Genomic DNA, 19,034 nt, shown 5'->3' with positions numbered 1-19,034 from the left:
TTTTCCTATTCGTTAAAGTTAAGCATTTTTATTTTACTCTTACTAAAACGGAGGTAATGTTGACAAGGTTTACAAGTTGTAAAAACCAGCTGGTTTCGCTAAACGTTTTTTTTTTACGAAAAAGCTGGTGGACCCGTGACGTCGGTCTTGCCTCTTAGTTTCTATTGGTCAGTTATTATGTCAGTGTCAATGACGACACCACGGAGGGCTTCCTTGAAACGCCCCCCATGGGTTGGAACTTGAAACAGGCAGACGGTGTGGGTTTATATTTATAATCGGGGAAATGGAGACATGAAGCATATTCCTTCTTGCAGCATCACGACACCGATAAGAAAACATGAAAGCAACTACATTAGCTTTCTACGGTTGTGCATTAGGACTTTTAGGACTGGGGCTTAGGGAGTTGCTACTTGGTTTCGAGGAAAACAGGTGTAGCATGACATATATGTTCGAGTATCCCGAATACCGGGTGAGTACGGAATAAAGCATATCTCTATCGCATCTTCTTTATTTTGAACTTAGGAACACGTTTCGAGTGCTTAAGCAACATCATCAGCATTTGAGTTTTTTTTTAACTCAGCTTCGTTAGCCCTAAGCTAGTTTGGAGAGGGCAGTGGCTTAGCCACTGTGTAATCTGTTAGCCACACTTTCGCTATCAAAATGCCAGGACCTCTGTCAACCTGTTGTTGTGTTGGACCTCATCACCTATTTTACTTGCAAACCATCCATAGTCAGTTTTGGGTGAATAGTCGCGCAAACTCCTATCCAAAGTTTCAGCATCGTTTTTAAATCGGCGCCCGACAGTGAGTGTTTGAAAAGACTGAATTGACATGATCTTGGCATTTGATACCAACAAACACCTATATGATTGTGTAAAAGCAACCGAGCGTAAATGTTAAGGAAGCTGGTTTGTGTTTTGAGAGAGGCAGAGATAGGCGATTGGCTGACTTGCTCACCTTTAATGTGCTGCTTAACAGTGGGCTGTCTCGCTGTGACTGCGATGTGAGACAGCAACTGTAATACATGTAGGCTTCTCCGTGCCACTATGGAAGACTGTCAGTCAGACAATGCATAGCAAATGTTGTAGGTGTGTTGTATCGAAATGTTTCAGTAATGTCATGTTTTACCAGGATGGCTACCGCTGTATCCAGCTGATGGTTTTTTTTTTACGTTTTGTTTGTGCGTTCAGCGTGTTCAGCTGCCACGACGAGTGGCCCGCCTGTACCCAGCCTATGGACTCTACTTGTATGGAGAGGGCGTGTATGCTCAGGAGACAAGGGGCCTCAAGCTCAGTGGAGCCCCAGTGCTGTTTTTGCCAGGGAATGCAGGCAGCTACAAACAAGGTATGCCATACATGCACCTTACCCAAATCTACTCAATTCAGAGAAGTGCATCTATGGTCATTTTACTACAGTGCACTTCAGTGTTAATAGTATGGCCTACATATGCTCTGTGAAGCATTATTGCTGACATGTCCTCAGAGGCCTCTCCACCAATGAACTGTACAGAATTAGAGATTTCTCCATTAGACAATTCTCTGTGAACTTGACCTTAAATTAATGAGAAATTCAGAGAAGCTCAACTTGTACTTCGAAAAGAATATGTCCGTATCTGCAGCAGAAATATTTTCACACAGTCTATATTATGACAGCCAGTTTATTTATTGCTATTTTGTTATGTGTGCATGCAGATTTATCTTCATGATTAAAAAGAAATCAGGGGATTTGGTAGTGTGCCTCCATTTTGGTTGGTCTTGTCTCTCCTAGGGCCATGAGTAGGTGGAAAACACCCACTCACCACTGTAGACACACACACACACACACACACACACACACACACACACACACACTCATTGATATGTGGGTGCATGTAGTAACAAGGGTCTAAACAAATCTCATGTTTTTGTAGTTAAGTATGTATTTCACAGCATTGAAATATCTACTACTCTATGTGTGTGTTTGTGTGTGTGATAAAACTATATCTGGTGTATATTAAATGTGTAGCAGCTGTATCATTCCTAGTCACTCAATGTAAAACAGAATTGATTGCTGTATTCCTGTCTTCTGGAGCATTGGTGTTATGTAGTAGAGAGGATACATCCAATTCCAAACAGCTAGTTCTAACAATGAGTTGCTTTGTCTGTTGAACCTTGTGGTTATGCAACCAGGGGTTCAAATAATGCTTTTGATTGTAGTCCTCATGATAGTTTAGAGTTGCATGTAGTGGACTGTGTCAATGATAAATGGAACGTGCTTGTACTGATCTGTGTACATAGATACAGTCGAATTTGGTTAGTTTTGCTCACTGAGGTAATACAGAATTTGACCCAGACCACTTTTTACTAGTAACATAGTGAGCTCTCACTGTCTTCTGTTGTTACCGGTATCTGTTTGTGGCAGCTCGTTCCCTGGGCTCAGTGGCATTGCGGAAGGCCGAGGGGCTGGAGGGTGGCATCCACTTCAACGTGTTCACTATCGACTTCAACGAGGAGCTGGTGGCGCTGTATGGAGGAAGCCTGCTCAGGCAGACCCGCTTCCTGCACGAGAGCATCAAGGCCATCCTGCGCCTCTACAAGGTGTGTGCACACACATGAACATGCACTTTTGAGTATTACTAGTATTATCAATGATCAATGATGCCTTAGTTTTGTGCATCACACTATCCTCTCCCACTTCTTAGTGAATGGGTGAGTTACATGTACAGTACACTACAAAACCACCTTTGAACTTATTGATTTCCCCATTAGGAGATTACCTGTACCATACCATTCCATAAGACAAATAAGTGAAGGTTAAACTACTGTGTGTGGACATATTTCTAATCCTGCTGTATCTCGTGCAGGAGCACCCAGACCCCCCTACTAGTGTGGTGTTGGTGGGACACTCCATGGGCGGTGTGGTGGCCCGAGCGCTGTTCACCCTGCCCAGGTTCAACTCGAGGCTGGTCAGTCTCATCATCACCCAGGCCTCCCCACATCAGGCTCCAGTGCTCCCACTAGACCCCTACTTACTGGGTATGCTCTAGGCCGCACACGATCAGCTACACATGTTAATGCATTAGAATACATGTAGCACTGCCTGTAATCGCAGCATATTGGTCCAGATACACAGCTACAGTTAACTATACAATGCATACCACTGCAAGCATGCATAACATTCGCATTCATACAAACACACATGTGCACAGTGGCACATTTGATTATTCTCTCTCTCTCTCTCTCTCTCTCTACCTGTCTCTGTGTTAGAGTTCTACTCTGCTGTCAGACAGCGATGGATCACTGGAGCACAGGACCTACGGAACGTGACTGTGCTCTCTGTCGGGGGCGGTTACCGTGACTACCAGGTGCGCTCCGGCCTCGCAGCGCTGCGGTGCCCCCTGGCTGACCCCAACAAGCTGTCCCTGGTGGTAAGAGACCGAGAAGCGCTACGCTGTCTCCTAGGCTGGAATGACTCACTGGGCACATGCCCACGGAAGTGGCATGTTGCTCATACTGTAAAGTTTAAACGGAGCAGTCAGTGTCCAGCCACCTCGGACATAATCCATTTATGACCCACATACGCCATTTGCTCATGACATGGTCAGGCTGTGGTTCTCACTCATGCTTGGTTTTTATTATTTAGTTATGTTATCTTGGGAGCTGGAGTGATATTTCTGGTATGTGTTATGCTGGAATATAGACTTCCTAAATTGACTTAGTGTTCACTCTATTCCTTGTGAAAGGTCACTGCTGTACCAAGGACCTGGGTGTCTACAGATCACCTGTCTATAGTCTGGTAAGATACGCAGATGGTCATTTTATCTTGCAGTTGTAGCAGTATGCAAGTAGATGATCCAGCAGCCACTCCAAAGAGCTTTGGGTAAGCACTGTGAATCATTATGCTTTTGTGTTTAGGTGTAAGGAGCTGGTCCTGGCAACAGTTAGGGCTTTCTTTGACCTCATTGAACCTGAGACTGGCCAGGTAAGATACTGTGTATATGTATGTAAATGGCCTCCATTTATGTATAAGTATCCAGTGGGCTATACTACGAATCTCGATTAGTGGGTTAGCCACTAGGTATGCTGTGACACGAAAGTGTCTCTTGTTTTAGCGTCGCTGTATCACCATGGTGCCTTATGCTGCCAATCAAACCTGGTCGAGAGCAGGTTATGTGCTAAGTTATAGTTCAAGTCTTGTATTGGTTGCCGTCCGACCGGTGTCGGTGGGGGGTGTGTGGGTGTTGGGTTGGCGTCTTGTTTGTGCGATACACTACAGACTTTGTACATTTAACAATTATTTATTAAACACTACATATTAAATAAATAACCAGCTTCTCAAAATAACAGTTAACAAAGAACAAAGTAACTAGATGTACCGCAGAGCGGTACAAAATATGACCGCCACCCAGTCCAGCACATGTTTTCCACAAAAATAAGTCACGCTGAAAGGCATATATGATTCTAACTGTCTCACTGAATTGCATTATGCACACTCAATTCTCACTGGTATCTGCTAGACAACAAGTACCAAAACATGATTAGTTCATAGATTTCATATGTAATATACATTTCATACAACCCCACCCCCATCTTGCCTGTTCATAATTCTGAGAAATTCTTGAATTGTGTGCATGTACATGTTTATGTGTGTGTGGGTGGGTGTGTGTGCGTGCGGGTGTGTGTGCTTGTGTGTTTGCCTGTTTATGTGCCTGTGTGTGTGCATGTGCATGCATGCGTATATATGTCTACTGTGTGAGTATGTGTCATACGTAGGATTACTGTGAATGTTTGTGTGTGCGTGTGTATCTGTTTATGCACATGTGTGCATATGGAATGGGTTTACATGACCCGTGGAGGCAAACATACACAAAAAATTGGTTATCCTAGGCCCACAGAAAACTGTGTCTGCCCTACCCTCCTTTCGGGGGTCCAGTCCAGCAGGGGGGGGCTACAGATCAAAACGAAAAGCGATGGTTCCATGCTATCCATGTGGGGGTACATGCCCACCAAGTTTCGTGTGCCCCGGTCTTTCAGTGTCCCGGGAATCCTTGACGGAATTTTGGACATGCGAAAAAGAAAAAAGAAAAATAAATCTGACTAAACCTATATGACCGCTGCTTCGCTGCGTGGCGGTCATAATAACACCAAACAAACTATACAACAGTATACAAATATTTCAAAATATTTGTGTAATTTGTGCAATTTTAACAAAGACTATTACAAACTATAATAAGTACAAGTGCAAAACAACAAAATGTGCAAATGTGATCAGTCACTACTTATGGCAGAGCTGACAACTAGCATCGTTACAAGCCATCCTCCTTGGCTTTAAAAAGATAATTTCAAGGGCCCTTTGGTAATTGCACTGTTTTACTATTGGACCATTAATGCTTATCTTCATGCAGGCTGTCAGACTGTTGACCTGCAGCCTGTTCCGCAAGTCTGTCCTGATGTAACAGAGGTAGTTTTCCCTCTACCACGTTCTCTGCGTTGTGTTGTGTATAATAAGAGACGCCACAACCGACCTGGTCTTTGACTCTTTTACTGAAATATAAGACAAAACAAACACATCAGACAGGGAGCGAGCCAGTCGCATCACAGCTCCTCTGCCTCAGGACAGTAGCAAAAGAGCGGCGTGCGGCAAGACTACGAGACACGCAGTTAACAGCGTTGCCACAAAAGTACATGTGAATAGACAATAACAAAAGTACATTAAACAAACATGGCATACCTGAAATATAAGACAAAACAAACACATCAGACAGGGAGCGAGCCAGTCGCATCACAGCTCCTGCCAATCAAACAGGTAAACCACGTTTAAATGCATTCAGTCAATTCACCAGTATGAAAGTCTGTAAGCTAACTAGTTAACGTCGCTACACCTGCAGCCACGTTAGCAGACTGTAGCATGTAGAACTGAGGTAATGTACATTGTGTAACGAGCTAACATAAAAACAGTGATTAAATAAACATAACTCGTATATAAGGTGTGCAACACCAGAAAACAGTTCTATGTGAAAAATGCACCATACAAGTAACCATAAAAGCATAAATAAAAGATATGATGTATTGTATGCAAGACTCCACATACCTCTGCCTCAGGACAGTAGCAAAAGAGGCAGAGGAGGGGGCTACATGAACACTTAAGGGGTCTTCAGCGTGGGAACCGACCCCTGCCACACCCAAGCCACACCCCCCTACAACCTACTGTACCTCAGAGGCGTGGGAAACTACAATAGAACTTGTAGAAACGATGGGGGAATTCAGGGAAGCATAATTAACCCTGCTACACTGATCTATACACCGAGAGTGAATGAAGTTTAGATTATTTTAGAGTTTTGTGTAATATGGATGGAATTTGAGCGCGGAGCGGTTTTTAATTTAGAGGCCGGAGTGGCGGCCGCTCTGTTCCGCTCAGATACCGCTCACACCACGAGTCTGAGGCATGCCCAACTGTCTTCCTAATAAAACCAAGACCATTAAATTTCAGAGATATTGGCCATATAGCCTAAGTTCGTTGATGGGAATGGTTAGCTAAATAATTTAGAAAACATACGCGTAGGCACGGATCGGATGGGCCTGGACGGGCCTAGGCCCGTCTATTGTCAGTCTTGCGCGTCCGTTTAGAATTAGCTTCTGCGCGTCATATGAAACACAATTGAGACAATAGATTGACCATATTGGACAACTGCAAAGCCTTATCATAGGCATGTTACATTCATGACATGAAAAGTGGAACTTATAGAACGAAAATGACAAAATCACCCAGTCGGCTAAACATTTTAAACTTGCGCCAAATGGATGAACCCAGCATCGGTGCGTCGCATAAATTAAAACAGAAATTGAAGCAACAACTTGATCATTGGACAACCCTACCACTAAACCTTTCAATAGGCCTGCAACGTTTGTGACATAAAAGGTGGAATATGAACGCATTTCATCACACCTGACAATTAAACAGAGCTGTGGCTGTTCGCGATTTGACTGATTCTTGAGAACGAGGAGCGAGATATTTGCACCGCTCACTAGCTCTGATTCGGAGGCATATCACATATGCAAAGATTATAAAATCTGATTATTTTTCGATTCATGACACGTTTATTCTTATTTTTTTAATGCGTTCTGCGGAGAAGGGAGATTGGCGTTGGTCACGGTTTGGAATGAAAGGGAGAAAACAGGACAGAGTAACACGTTTTTTTTTGTGTTTTTTTTTTTTTGACGACATAGTTAAGGCGACAGGCTTGTTTTGCCAAGGCGGTCGCCTTGACGGCAAAGTGCTGCGGGAAACCCTGGACCAACATCATCACACCGAGAACGCGCACAGATCTGAGCTGAAAGCCTAGTTTTATAAATACATCACATAACTGCTATCGTAGTATCATTTAACTTATACCCCTGAGTCAAGGCTTTGTGTAGCTTCGATATGTCTAGATATGTCTAACTTGCTTCGTAGTGTACCCCACTGTTATATGCTCTCAGAAGTGTTTGTTTACATTTCACAGTCATGTTGAAGCATACATTATCTTGTCTTTGATACCTTTGAGTGGACATGTGATTGATTTTAGTTCACAGATGACACAGAGAAGAGGATCTCTGTCCTGAATTATCACTTCATCAGACACCCGGTGCAGGTACTTGGAGAGAAACCAGAGCCCATAGTCACCTTTACAGGTAATTCTGAATATATCCCTTGTAGAAGTCAACATGCTGTAAGATGTGCAAGTGAGTGAGAGTTATTTATTTTATTTTGTTCTTATTTTTCTCTATAGCCCCAACCGAGGCCTGGAGTGAAGTGAACACCCTCCGCCTCTTCCACAGTGCCCCTAAGGTGAGCTGTTGCATTAGTGCTTGACCTTGGAACTTGACAAACAGCAGGAGGGAACGCTAGTGAAACTGACATGTTCTCCATGCATGCTGGCTCAATAATGTTCGAGATCAACCTGCAGACTGGTGAAATCCATAACTGTCTCCTGGCAGGAACCACAGGAGAAGTACTTCCTGTTTGCTCTATCCAGTCGCAGGAAAGCCTACAGCCATTTCCACTGTCGAAGCAGCAACTTGGTAAGCACACCAGTGCTGTACGGTGTGTGCACACAATAGTCTTGTTCTGTGGTCTTGTCTTACATCCATTGTTGGACATAAACCACAAAGTGCTTCTGCTTTTCTCATTTCTTGATTTTTGTTTTTGTCTGAACATTTCTACTGAAGGCATGTAATAAAGAAGGTTGCTCTGTTCAATCCCTTTACACAGGAGATGACCAGCTGGCTCTATGGGTGCACAGAAATGAATGGCTCTATGTGGTGAGTGCAACGCTGCAAATTTGTTCTCTGTTGACATTTTCTTTTGTCTTTTATTCTGGTGCTATAAATGGCTCCTTCTGTTTGTCAAAACCAACACTCAGTCTGCCCTCTCTTTTAGTCTGCAGGCGGTGGATTTGTCATGGGGGACGGAGCTTCTCTCTCCTTACAAGGTAGACTCTCCTCTGACGTTGGCATACATACTGATGATCTCCACTCAGTTCTTACCATCAGATATCCCTGATCAAGGCACGCCTGTGTCAAAGTAAACAAATATGAAAGAATAACCTCGAAGTGTACCTCTGCTTGCTGAAACATTCTCACCCAGCCTATCCCATTGCATCACAGAAAGCAAGATGTATTTTTACAATTTTATAGTTGTTCTCTATAGTTAGGATGGACTACATTTCCTAGGAATTATTGGCAAACCAGCCGGCTGTACTTAAATGGTAGTTTAATCTATTTTTGTGGCCTCACACATTACATTACATTACATTACATTTGGCTGACGCTTTTTTAACCAAAGCGACTAACAACATGGTAAACAGTAAGTTTTAGAACAATTCTCACAATTATAGGACAGTTTAAAAAACATTAGAGTACAGTAAGAATAAGTGCGTCGGTGAGTGCTATTTTTAACAGTTACTTGTCAGTTTAAAACGGCTGGTGAGTGCTAGGATCAGTAAGACTTGTTGTAAGTGTTGCTATGAGAGTAGATGTTCTCTAAAGAGCTGGGTCTTCAGGAGTTTTTTGAAAGTGGAGAAGGATGTCCCTGCCCTTGTAGGAACTGGCAGTGTGTTCCACCAACGAGGAACAACAGATGAGAAAAGTTTGGAGTGGCTTGAGCGTACCGGTGGTAGAGCTAGACGTCGTTCGTCAGAGGAGCGCAGCGGTCTGGAGGTAGTGTAAGTCTGTATGAGGGCATTCAAGTAGGTGGGAGCAGAACCGGAGACTACTTTGTAGGCAAGCGTTAGAGACTTGAATTTGATGCGGGCCGCCATAGGTAGCCAGTGTAGCTGGATGAGCAGCGGGGTAACATGTGCCCTTTTGGGTTGGTTGAAGACCAGGCGCGCCGCCGCGTTCTGGATCATCTGAAGTGGTTTCACTGCGCAGGCTGGGAGACCTGTCAGGAGGGCATTGCAGGAGTCGAGTCGTGAGATGACTATTGCCTGAACCAGAAGTTGGGTAGCATCTTGAGTCAAGTAAGTCCTGATTTTCCGTATGTTGTAGAGTGCGAAACGGCATGACCGGGCGACTGAGGCAACATGATCTGAGAAGTTTAGTTGGTTGTCGAGAACAACTCCTAGATTTCTTGCAGTCCTGGTCGGTGAAACAGACAGGGAGTCAAATTTGATGTTGATGTCGTGGTGTATGGTAGGTTTAGCTGGGATGACCAGCAGTTCAGTCTTTGAGAGGTTCAGCTGGAGGTGGTGTGCCTTCATCCATGTAGCTATGTCTGAAAGGCAATCCGGGATCCGTGCTGAAACCAAGGGGTCATCAGGTGGAAAGGACAGATAGAGCTGTGTGTCGTCTGCATAGCAGTGGTATGAGAAGCCGTGCGAATGGATAATCTGTCCCAAGGAGGTGGTGTAGATAGCAAAGAGGAGGGGGCCCAGCACTGAGCCCTGGGGGACCCCTGTGGTGAGATGGTGAGGTGCAGATAGCTGACCAAGCCATGATGCGTTAAACGAGCGTCCTGTGAGGTAGGATTCAAACCAGGAGAGAGCAGAACCGGAGATTCCCATGTCAGCGAGTATAGAGAGAAGGATACGGTGATTAACCGTGTCAAAGGCAGCCGATAAGTCAAGCAGAATGAGTACTGATGACCGAGCGGTCGCCCTGGCTTCTTTTAAGGCTTCTGTTACAGACAGCAGAGCCGTTTCGGTAGAGTGGCCGCTTTTGAACCCAGACTGATTTGGATCCAGAAGGTTGTTCTGTGAGAGGAAGTCAGAGACCTGTTTGGAGACTGCTCGTTCAATGCCTTTGGATAGGAAAGGCAGTAGTGAGACAGGGCGGTAGTTCTCAACTTGAGCAGGGTTGAGAGAAGCTTTCTTAAGTAACGGTGTTACCCGGGCCATTTTGAATGCTGTTGGAAATGTGCCGGAGGTTAGCGAGGCATTGATTACATGTGTGATAGCTGGAGCGATGGTCGGGCTGATGGACTGAAGTAGGCTCGTAGGTATAGGGTCCAGCGAGCATGTGGTAGGGCGGCTGCATGTCAGGAGTCTGGGCACTTCACTCTCGGAGAGAGGCGTGAATGCCGAAAAAGATGTTCCAGCAGTCCCTAGAGGTTGTAGGAGTGCGGTATCTGAGTCAGATGCGTTGAGTGGGCATGTAGAGAATTGACTGCTGATTGCCGCCACTTTGTTTGTAAAAAATGAGGCGAGGGTATCTGCAGTAAGGCTGGATGGAGGAGGAGGCAGCTGAGGGTTGAGTAGCGATTTGAAGGTTGAGAAAAGTTTTCGAGTGTCTGTAGCGCTGTTGATTTTGTCATTGTAGAAAGCAGTCTTAGCAGCAGTGATGCTGGCTGAGAAGGAGGTCAGGAGTGTCTGGTAGTTTTTGAGGTCGTCAGCTAGTTTGGATTTGTGCCATTTCCTCTCCGCGGCTCTGAGTTTGGTGCGCTGCGATCGGAGGGTATCATTTAGCCATGGATGAGAATGTTTGGATCGAGCTGGCCTTGTGGTAAGAGGGCACAGCTCGTCTAGACACGAGGTCAGTGTGGAGCAGAGCAAGTCAGTGGCCTCATTAACCTCCAGAGAGGAGAAGGTGTTGAGTGGAGGTAGACCGGAGGCAACCACAGAGGAGAAGTGCGTTGGAGACAGGTTCCGGATGTTGCGGCGGAACGTGACCATCGGCTGAGGAGCCGGAGGCTGTTCTGTCAGGCTGACGTTGAACTGGATGAAGAAGTGGTCAGAAAGATGGAGAGGCGTCACCATGAGGGTGTCTGTGCTGCAGTTCCGAGTGAAGATCAAGTCAAGCTCTTTGCCAGCTTTGTGAGTCGGTGGGCTTTGAACCAGTTCGAGGTCAAAGGAGTGGACCAGGGCCAAAACGTCCGCTGAGCCTGGGGCATCTAAGTGGATGTTCATATCACCGAGAACAAGAAGCGGACAGTCATGCTCAGGGATGAAGGATAGCAGAGTGTCAAGTTCGTCAATAAAGTCGCCTAGTTGGCCTGGAGGGCGGTAGATGACCAGCACGTAGAGTTTTGCTGGGGCGATCACTGTGATGGCATGGAATTCGAATGAGACATATTTGTTTGAAGGCAGTAGCGGGGTGAATTTCCATTTGTTGGAGATCAGCAGGCCCGTCCCGCCTCCTCGTCCAGATAGGCGAGGGGTATGGGATAGTGTAAGGTTAGTGGAGAGTGCAGCCGGGGTGGCAGTGTTCTCTGGTTTGATCCAAGTCTCAGTGAGAGCAAGGAGTTCCAATGAAAGGTGGTTGGCATAGCCAGCTATGAAGTCCGTTTTGTTGACTGCGGATTGACAGTTCCACAAGCCCATGGAGAAGGAGGTTTCTGTCAGTGAGGACCGTTTAAGTTGCTGGAGGTTAAGCAGATTTCTGCTCCTTTTGGCATGATGCCGTTTTCTGCAATGGCCGGTGATAACAGATATGGTGGAACGGCACATTTTGCCGTTGTCGGTGCCTGTGCTCGGTGAACTTGCACAGGTAAACTTGCTTGTCTTGACCGCATCCGTGTTAAACGAGGCCGGCTGAAACGAGGGCTGCCGCTTATGCTGACGCTTCAGCAGCCGCCACTATTGTTATGCTGATAGGAATTGCATGCAGCTGTCCTCGTGTCTCACTAATGATGAATCAGCGTAGACCGCCCTCTGACGTTCGCACAGCTTAGATTGTTCAAAAGGGTGTTAATTACTGTCAACTGAAAGTCCGCTCGCTCACACCGACCGAAACTCACAGTTTCAAGTAGCCTCCTCCCTCAGCTGTTCCCAAACGCCCAGAGTCCAATTCTAAACACTTGGAGAGGATTGGCCAGTAGTAGCCTATGTGTTCTTGCTTTCTCTCTCCCAACTCACTGCAGTTGTTGTCTGATTACCTGAGAGGTGCTCCGATATTATAAGGAGCTAGTCACGTCTGATCCCGCCCTCTGACGTTCGCACACATTAGATAAGACCATGTGCATTGAAACACGTTTCCCTGAATATGTGTTGTGGTGCACATTACAATTCCTCTCACACCTGCGGTCCTTGCTATTATTCCCATTATCTGCCCATTTCTCTAGGTACTGACTGTTCGAGTGAACGAGCTGTTCTCAGTCTCCCATCTTGTTGTCGCTGCATCCAACCCTAGTGGCAACCAGGTACACCTCACCTCACATAAAACCTGTACCCAAGTAGACACATTCATAAAGGCATCAGGTCAAATCCATGTGATGGACATCCGTATCCATACAGGCATCAGATACATATATATATATATATATATATATATATATATATATATAGACAAAGACATGTGATGGACATCCGTATCCATACAGGCATCAGATACACACACACACACACACACACACACACACACACATATATATATATATATATATATATATATATATATATATATATATATATATATATATATATATATATATATATATATATATACAAAGGCATGTGATAGACATCCGTATCCATACAGGCATCAGATACAGACAAAGACATGTGATGGACATCCTCTCTGTACTTGTTGTATGACGCAGTTTGTGATGGAGTGTGAGTGGCAGAGGGAGGAATCTCAGACCATCCCTGTGGCCGTGCCTCATGTGCTGTCCTTTGGTAAGTGGGGGAACGGAAGGGCGTTTTGTCTCTTAAATTCACATTCAGTACCTGTCTCAGCCACGGTGAGCAGCTTGGCTGTTTACGCTAAAGCCACCCGTGCCTATAATTAATGTTTTAAATCTCATGGGCAACTGGCCCTCTCTGCCTCCAGGCCTGACTGTTAGTGATGTCACCATCAACTCCTCTGGGCTGCTCCACACCGTTCAGCTGCAGCATTTTCACCAGGTGCTGATGCACAAACCTTCCTTGTTTTATGGTGTCTATGCATCCATACAGTTTTGCATTTGTTGAATTTGTACTGCTCTGCTCTGTTGTCAGGTCTACCAGGCTTTCAGAATCACAGTTGTGAGCCAGTGTAAAGTAAGCAAAGGTGAGTCAGACACACTGAGCTCTTTGTGTTTATCTGAGACTGCAGGATTCAAGAATGATTAGTGATGTCTTTGGTGTTCTGTAAGGTGAGCGCTCAGTTCAGTGCACATTTTGGTTTGCAGACCGACTGCCCAGTGTTTATAGACTGAAGGCCCCCTGGTTCAGAGAGGACTCTTTCACTACTGCAAGGTAAGGTCTGTGACCTCTGTTATTCTCTACTGTCTGTAGTCACGACTGTTTAAAGCTGCAGGCAGAGTGCAGAATGGAAATCTGACGGTACACAGTGTCTAAGTTGTTTTTTTTCTCCCCTTTTTTGTTATTTCCGTTTCCATGAATTCCTTCTAAAAGCATCCCCTCTGTTACCGAGATTTCTGGAATGCTTCACACAAGTCGTCTCGACAACACCTCAAGTGCCCTCTTGTTGCTCCACACTGCCCCCAACTGTCAGTATAAGGTATTACACCTCTTGCATTCAGGTTTAACTTGCATGTGTGAAGTCATTTTTGTTTGTTAACTGAGCGCTCTCCATTTTCAGGTATCAGTGAGGACCTCTTTCCCTAAGGTGCTGGGACAGGTGAGGTGGCCAGCAATCAGCCCTGAAGGAATTTACACCATAGTAGCTCTGTAATCATTGTTATCAGATATGAATATTATCAGATACAAATCTTTATGACCTACAGTTTGTCTGCAAAAAAACCCTCATATTATAGGTTTTTAAGTTTCCGTGTGTCCGTAGGTTCTGCGTTTCTGTGGCCCGGTGCTTCCTGTCTACATGGCCGTGACTCTGCTTCTCTCGCTCGGGGTGCAGCTGGGCTCCATCGGCCGGACAGGGCGGCCAGTGGGGATGGGTGAGGCCATGAGCCGGGCCCTGCAACCCCACGCACTGGAGCTCCCTGTCTACCTGCTACACCTGCTCCTCAGGTGAGTCGCGTCATGAGAGAAACTTGGTGGAGGAACCACTCCTTGTCTGAAACCTGTATGTGTGCTAGTTTCATCAGATAATAAATGAATAAATGAACAGGTTCCCTCATTTCCGCATTCCTGCATCGGTCTGTTTTGCATCTCTGTTTGAACTTGTAAATTACACCACCTGCTTGGTCTCTTGTGTCTGGTTGTGTAGGCAGAGCTGGTTTGAGGAAGTCTGGGTGTCTCTCGGCCTCCCGGCCGTGGATGGCCTGCCCCTCATGGCGGTGGAGAACACCGTCCAGAATGCCACGGTGCCCAGCGAGGACTGGCCTCGCCTCCTAGGCCCCGTCCTGGGCCTGCTGGGGGCCACTGTTGCATTCTGGGGTAGCACAGTGATGCGGCTTGGTCTGCGCCTGTTCTCTCTCTTCCTCGCTCCTTTGCACAGGTGCAAAATGGGACATTATTGCACAAAGTTACTTCATCTGTCAATCACAGTGCATTACACACAATTCTGTTTTTGTGGTCTCATTCCGTGTGTGTGTGTGTGTGTGTGTGTGTGATTTCTGTGCCACACCAGGCCCTCAGTGTCTCGAGACTGTGGTACCCTCCTCTTACGAACTCAGGTTTTCCTCATCCTGGCTTTGGGCACCTTGGGCGGAGTAACTTGTGGGGCTTTGTCAGTCACCACAGCCTTTCTGCTCCACTTCTACCGGGTGAGATGAGGCTCAATCCCCTCAGAATCATTTCAGTGGATGGACCCCAGATATATATTTATATTTATATTTACGCTGCTAGTAACAAATGACGCTAATTACTAATTAATAGTAATACTGATTCACATTCTAATGTTCCTTTGAACAGTGATTAACCATTAAATGGTGATTTATTTGAACAATTCGGCTCATCTTATGTCCTTGTGTCCTTTTGTAGGTGCTCAGGTTACAGATGACAGAGAGGTCATTGCGCCACGTGCTGAACCTGGTGGGTGATATGAAAGCACAGCATAATTCTCCGTACCACACACCTGGATGTTCTTATGAAACATCTCCCAGCAGCCGACGCTGTTGATGCATGTCAGTGCTACCAAATGGCCACAGTCTACCCAGCAGACATAACACTCCTGCGTCATTTCTATTCCCCTACCCAGGCTCCTCTGAAGGTATCCCCAGAGACAGAGAACGGTTATGGGGTCGGTGGTTGTCAGAGTCAACCTAAGGAATGTAATGGTTCCCCGCTACTGACACAGTCAGCGCTGCAGGAAGTCCGAGATGACCTACAGCTGCACCTAAGTCTCTCAGCTCTGCTCACGCTACCCATGATGCTTTGCGCCCCGTCACTCATACATTGGTCCCGTAACCTCAGGTACTAAGTTAGTGTATAGTGGAACATCTGGTGTCAAAAACTGGTACATGCCATATGATCTGAATGTGGTTCTTGTAGTTCAGATATTACTGATACACATGGACAGTTGATATAATTTGGGGGCAGCCGTGGCCCACTGGTTAGCACTCTGGACTTGTAACCGGAGGGTTGCCGGTTCGAGCCCCGACCAGTGGGCCACGGCTGAAGTGCCCTTGAGCAAGGAACCTAACCCCTCACTGCTTCCCGAGCGCGCTGTTAAAGCAGGCAGCTCGCTGGGATTAGTGTGTGCTTCACCTCACTGTGTGTTTGCTGTGTGTGTTTCACTAATTCACGGATTGGGATAAATGTAGAGACCAAATTTCCCTCACGGGATCAAAAGAGTATATATACTTATACTTATAATTAGGGAATATGTGCAAGTAAATGTCGTCTGCATGTTTTTAAAATCACATACCACCTACCTTTACAAAATAAATCATATCACAAAACTCATGAACTAGCATATCAGCACACATGCTTGAACTGCAACTGCAAGAACTGAATGAAGTGTTGTGTTAATTTCCTCCTTTTACTGCTTATTCGGCGTCCGCAGATACTCCGTCCCCTTGGACCCTGACCCATGCTGGCCCCACACTCTCCCCCTGCTCTCGGCCACTGTGCTGCTCATCAACTGCAACACTGACACACTCCATCACAGGTATGGCACAGTATGAGTTGTGTTTTTTTTTATGCCTAGACTTTTTTCACACTCATCACAAAGCAAAATATTGAGAGCAAATCTTAAGAAGATGGATGAAAAAAGTAACAAAGGTCTGCAAAAATCATACATGATTTTGTGGTTATGTTTACACATTTTAAATATCAAGCTCTCTTACTAATTGTGTGTGTGCGCGTGCGTGTGCGTGTGTCTGTGTGCGCGTGTGTGCGTGTGTTCATTCTAGTAAAGTCCTCAGACTGACCTGCCGGCTATTGTTGCCCCTGTGCATTGCCATGGTGACCTTCTCCTCCCTACACCTGTATCGAGTCACTCACTTCCTGTCTGTGGCTCTGGGCTTTCTGGCTATTTCCTGTTCCCTCTGACCGCTCTCGATGGGGTCCCGTCACCAAACCCATAAGCAGGTAGAACCCATCCCAGACAGCCTTACAATATAAGTTACTAGTCCCATCCTGAAGGGGGGGACAGTGACTCCACTTCAGAAGACCCAGGCCGTGCGATCTCACCAATGGAGTCTCAACAGGGTATTCCTGTGTCATTGATTGTCGTGGTTAGCTTGATGTGAGTTTATGATTGGACTCCACAACACTCCTATTTCTTTTAACTGACCTGGTGTTTTGTCTGTCTGTGTCTGATGTTCTTTCTGTCTGTGTCTGATGTTTTTTTTTTTTTTTCTGTTTGTGTCTGATGTTCTATCTGTCTGTGTCAGATGCTCTTGTTCATTTGTCTATTCTTGTCCGTCTCCACATACAACTTAACAACAAGCCCGTTTTAAGATGATGTAGGGTAAATACATAGCTCATTTATTGCTGCTTATGTTCTCACTGCAGCACGCTCGCACTATGTACTATAGTGTATCCATGTCATTAGTGAATTGATCGCCAAAAATGACCCATAATCATCATGGTCGCCACACTACAGCCATGTAATTTAATGGAACTTGACTTTTTAATGCTACTGTGTACTGACACTTATACTGTATATGAGTATAACCCGCCTGAATGCGAGTGCAATATTCAGTATTCTAATCATAACAAGCAAGACCGACTGGCCAAGTGGACATTGGCAAGCAGAGAGACATTGTGACTCCAGACAGAGTATATATCCTGTCTTGGAGGGTAATGTCACAACATTGACCATAAGCCATTGGAGAAGCTCTTCTCAGATTAGTGCCATTGTTTGCCAGAGCATTCAGTCAAGTGCCAGCAGAAGGCCAGGAGTCTTAAGACTCTTCATTTACGCCCTATACAGCGACCCATCACTTATGTAGGGCAGATGGTTAGTGGACATTGTGTATGCCCACTCCAGTCACTGTTAGTGGTATAGGTGTCATGTGCATCTAAAATCAGGGAGTACTTGAATAGATAACTACTTACAGATCATGAAGGGGAAGAATACTGGTACAGCCCTGTGGCTGGCCTACTGTAATTAGTAATGATGAACTACTTGCAGTACTAACTGGTATGTGAGTGTGCAGGGCGGTAGCTCTCACACCTGTAAGGGAATGCCCGTCCTGTTTGTGTCTAAGTAATGCTACACTGATGAGCAATGTAGCCACAGAGTGTTGCTATTGCAGCTGTTCAGTTTTGTGATGGCAGAGAACACCAACCCATCAACGTGTGCCCATACAAGTTACTGTTCGTGATGCCCAGTTAACTTTGTTGAGAGTATGTGTTTGTGGAGGTGAGGTCAGGAGAGTTGCATTTTTCAGTTTGGGATTCGATAACTTTTTCATCATATCACTGTATTTACATAGAAGGTTAATTGCCGGTTTAAACTTCTAATGCACTGCTCACCAGCACCATATGTCTCTATAATTAAATCTATATTCCACTCAACGTCCTTAACTACTGAACCATAGCCACGGTTTTATAATTTTTCTCCCTAGTGATTATGGTGTGGATAGCAAGAAGCCATGCTAAAAAAAAAAAACTCACCCAGTAAGTCAACAGAGGATTTCCTAAACACTACAACTAGTGCCTTGCTACAAACATTCCCTTATTTATCACTTTTGCGTGAGCATCTTCCTTATCTGCCCACTGTCTAAAGTTGGACAGTTCGTGGGACCTGCGGTTGTCAGTCAGACCAGCATCCCTGTCTCATCCAACTGCTTTATTCACAAATATCAAGAGACAATGGCCAGTGTGTGCACAAGAGGACGTGTTAGTGGTTCACCAGTATGATACCTGATCAGGATTTATATGCAGAGTCTTTTGTATGCCTTCTTCTGTAAGTGAAATTTCACCCTTGGGTTGAGGAGCATTTCAATATTAATGGTGTTGTAAAATAATGTTGTTTCTCAATGTTCAATTTGACTTGATAAACCAGAACAATCTGACCAGATACGTTTTACAGTGGTGACCCTCTTTTCCCACATAAATGTCAAGAAAACAACCAAAAAAATGAATTATTCCAGAAAACCTGGAATATTGTATGTGAACATTCAGAAACCCATCCTTTCCATGATACCTTGATACCCAGAATGATACCTAGCTGTATCATTTATATGATGGTACTTGTATGAATTGTACCATTATCGGAAGTATAGAAGCATCTTCTTGAGCAACAAGAACTCTATATGGCACCTTGCTTCCTTGACCAAACTCTGCTG

At 45.3% G+C, this 19,034-nt stretch overlaps 2 protein-coding genes and 1 long non-coding RNA gene across 3 annotated transcripts in view; 2 read left to right on the top strand and 1 right to left on the bottom strand.

The window, feature by feature from the left end:
* The window catches only part of lrrfip1a (leucine rich repeat (in FLII) interacting protein 1a), a 49,994-nt gene extending 48,147 nt beyond the window's left edge, over positions 1-1,847 (top strand). The window contains exon 29 of the mRNA XM_042073247.1: positions 1,820-1,847. The gene's annotated coding sequence lies outside the window, so the exon portion shown is untranslated. The remainder of the gene's footprint in view (positions 1-1,819) is intronic.
* Positions 228-17,623, top strand: pgap1 (post-GPI attachment to proteins inositol deacylase 1). The gene is made up of 26 exons (XM_042073481.1): positions 228-469; positions 1,190-1,343; positions 2,400-2,575; positions 2,842-3,013; positions 3,245-3,405; positions 3,721-3,773; positions 3,893-3,959; positions 7,543-7,648; positions 7,747-7,805; positions 7,955-8,038; positions 8,229-8,278; positions 8,397-8,448; positions 12,516-12,593; positions 12,993-13,068; positions 13,223-13,296; positions 13,390-13,441; positions 13,563-13,629; positions 13,789-13,894; positions 13,976-14,014; positions 14,177-14,361; positions 14,561-14,791; positions 14,924-15,059; positions 15,277-15,327; positions 15,494-15,708; positions 16,301-16,405; positions 16,650-17,623. Exons 1-26 carry the CDS (start codon positions 338-340, stop codon positions 16,786-16,788), a joined length of 2,820 nt encoding a protein of 939 aa, XP_041929415.1. The 5' UTR covers positions 228-337; the 3' UTR covers positions 16,789-17,623.
* LOC121694618 lies at positions 5,478-6,264 on the bottom strand. Its single transcript, XR_006025843.1, has 2 exons — positions 6,069-6,264; positions 5,478-5,768 (listed from the first exon to the last, which is right to left on the bottom strand). It is a non-coding gene; the product is annotated as an uncharacterized LOC121694618 (long non-coding RNA).
* Positions 17,624-19,034: the final 1,411 nt, after the last annotated feature.

Source organism: Alosa sapidissima, chromosome 2, assembly GCF_018492685.1.
Source record: "Alosa sapidissima isolate fAloSap1 chromosome 2, fAloSap1.pri, whole genome shotgun sequence".
Classification (NCBI taxonomy): Eukaryota; Metazoa; Chordata; class Actinopteri; order Clupeiformes; family Clupeidae; genus Alosa; species Alosa sapidissima.
The sequence above is the reverse complement of the archived record's forward strand: the minus strand, read 5'-3'. Positions and strand labels throughout refer to the sequence as shown.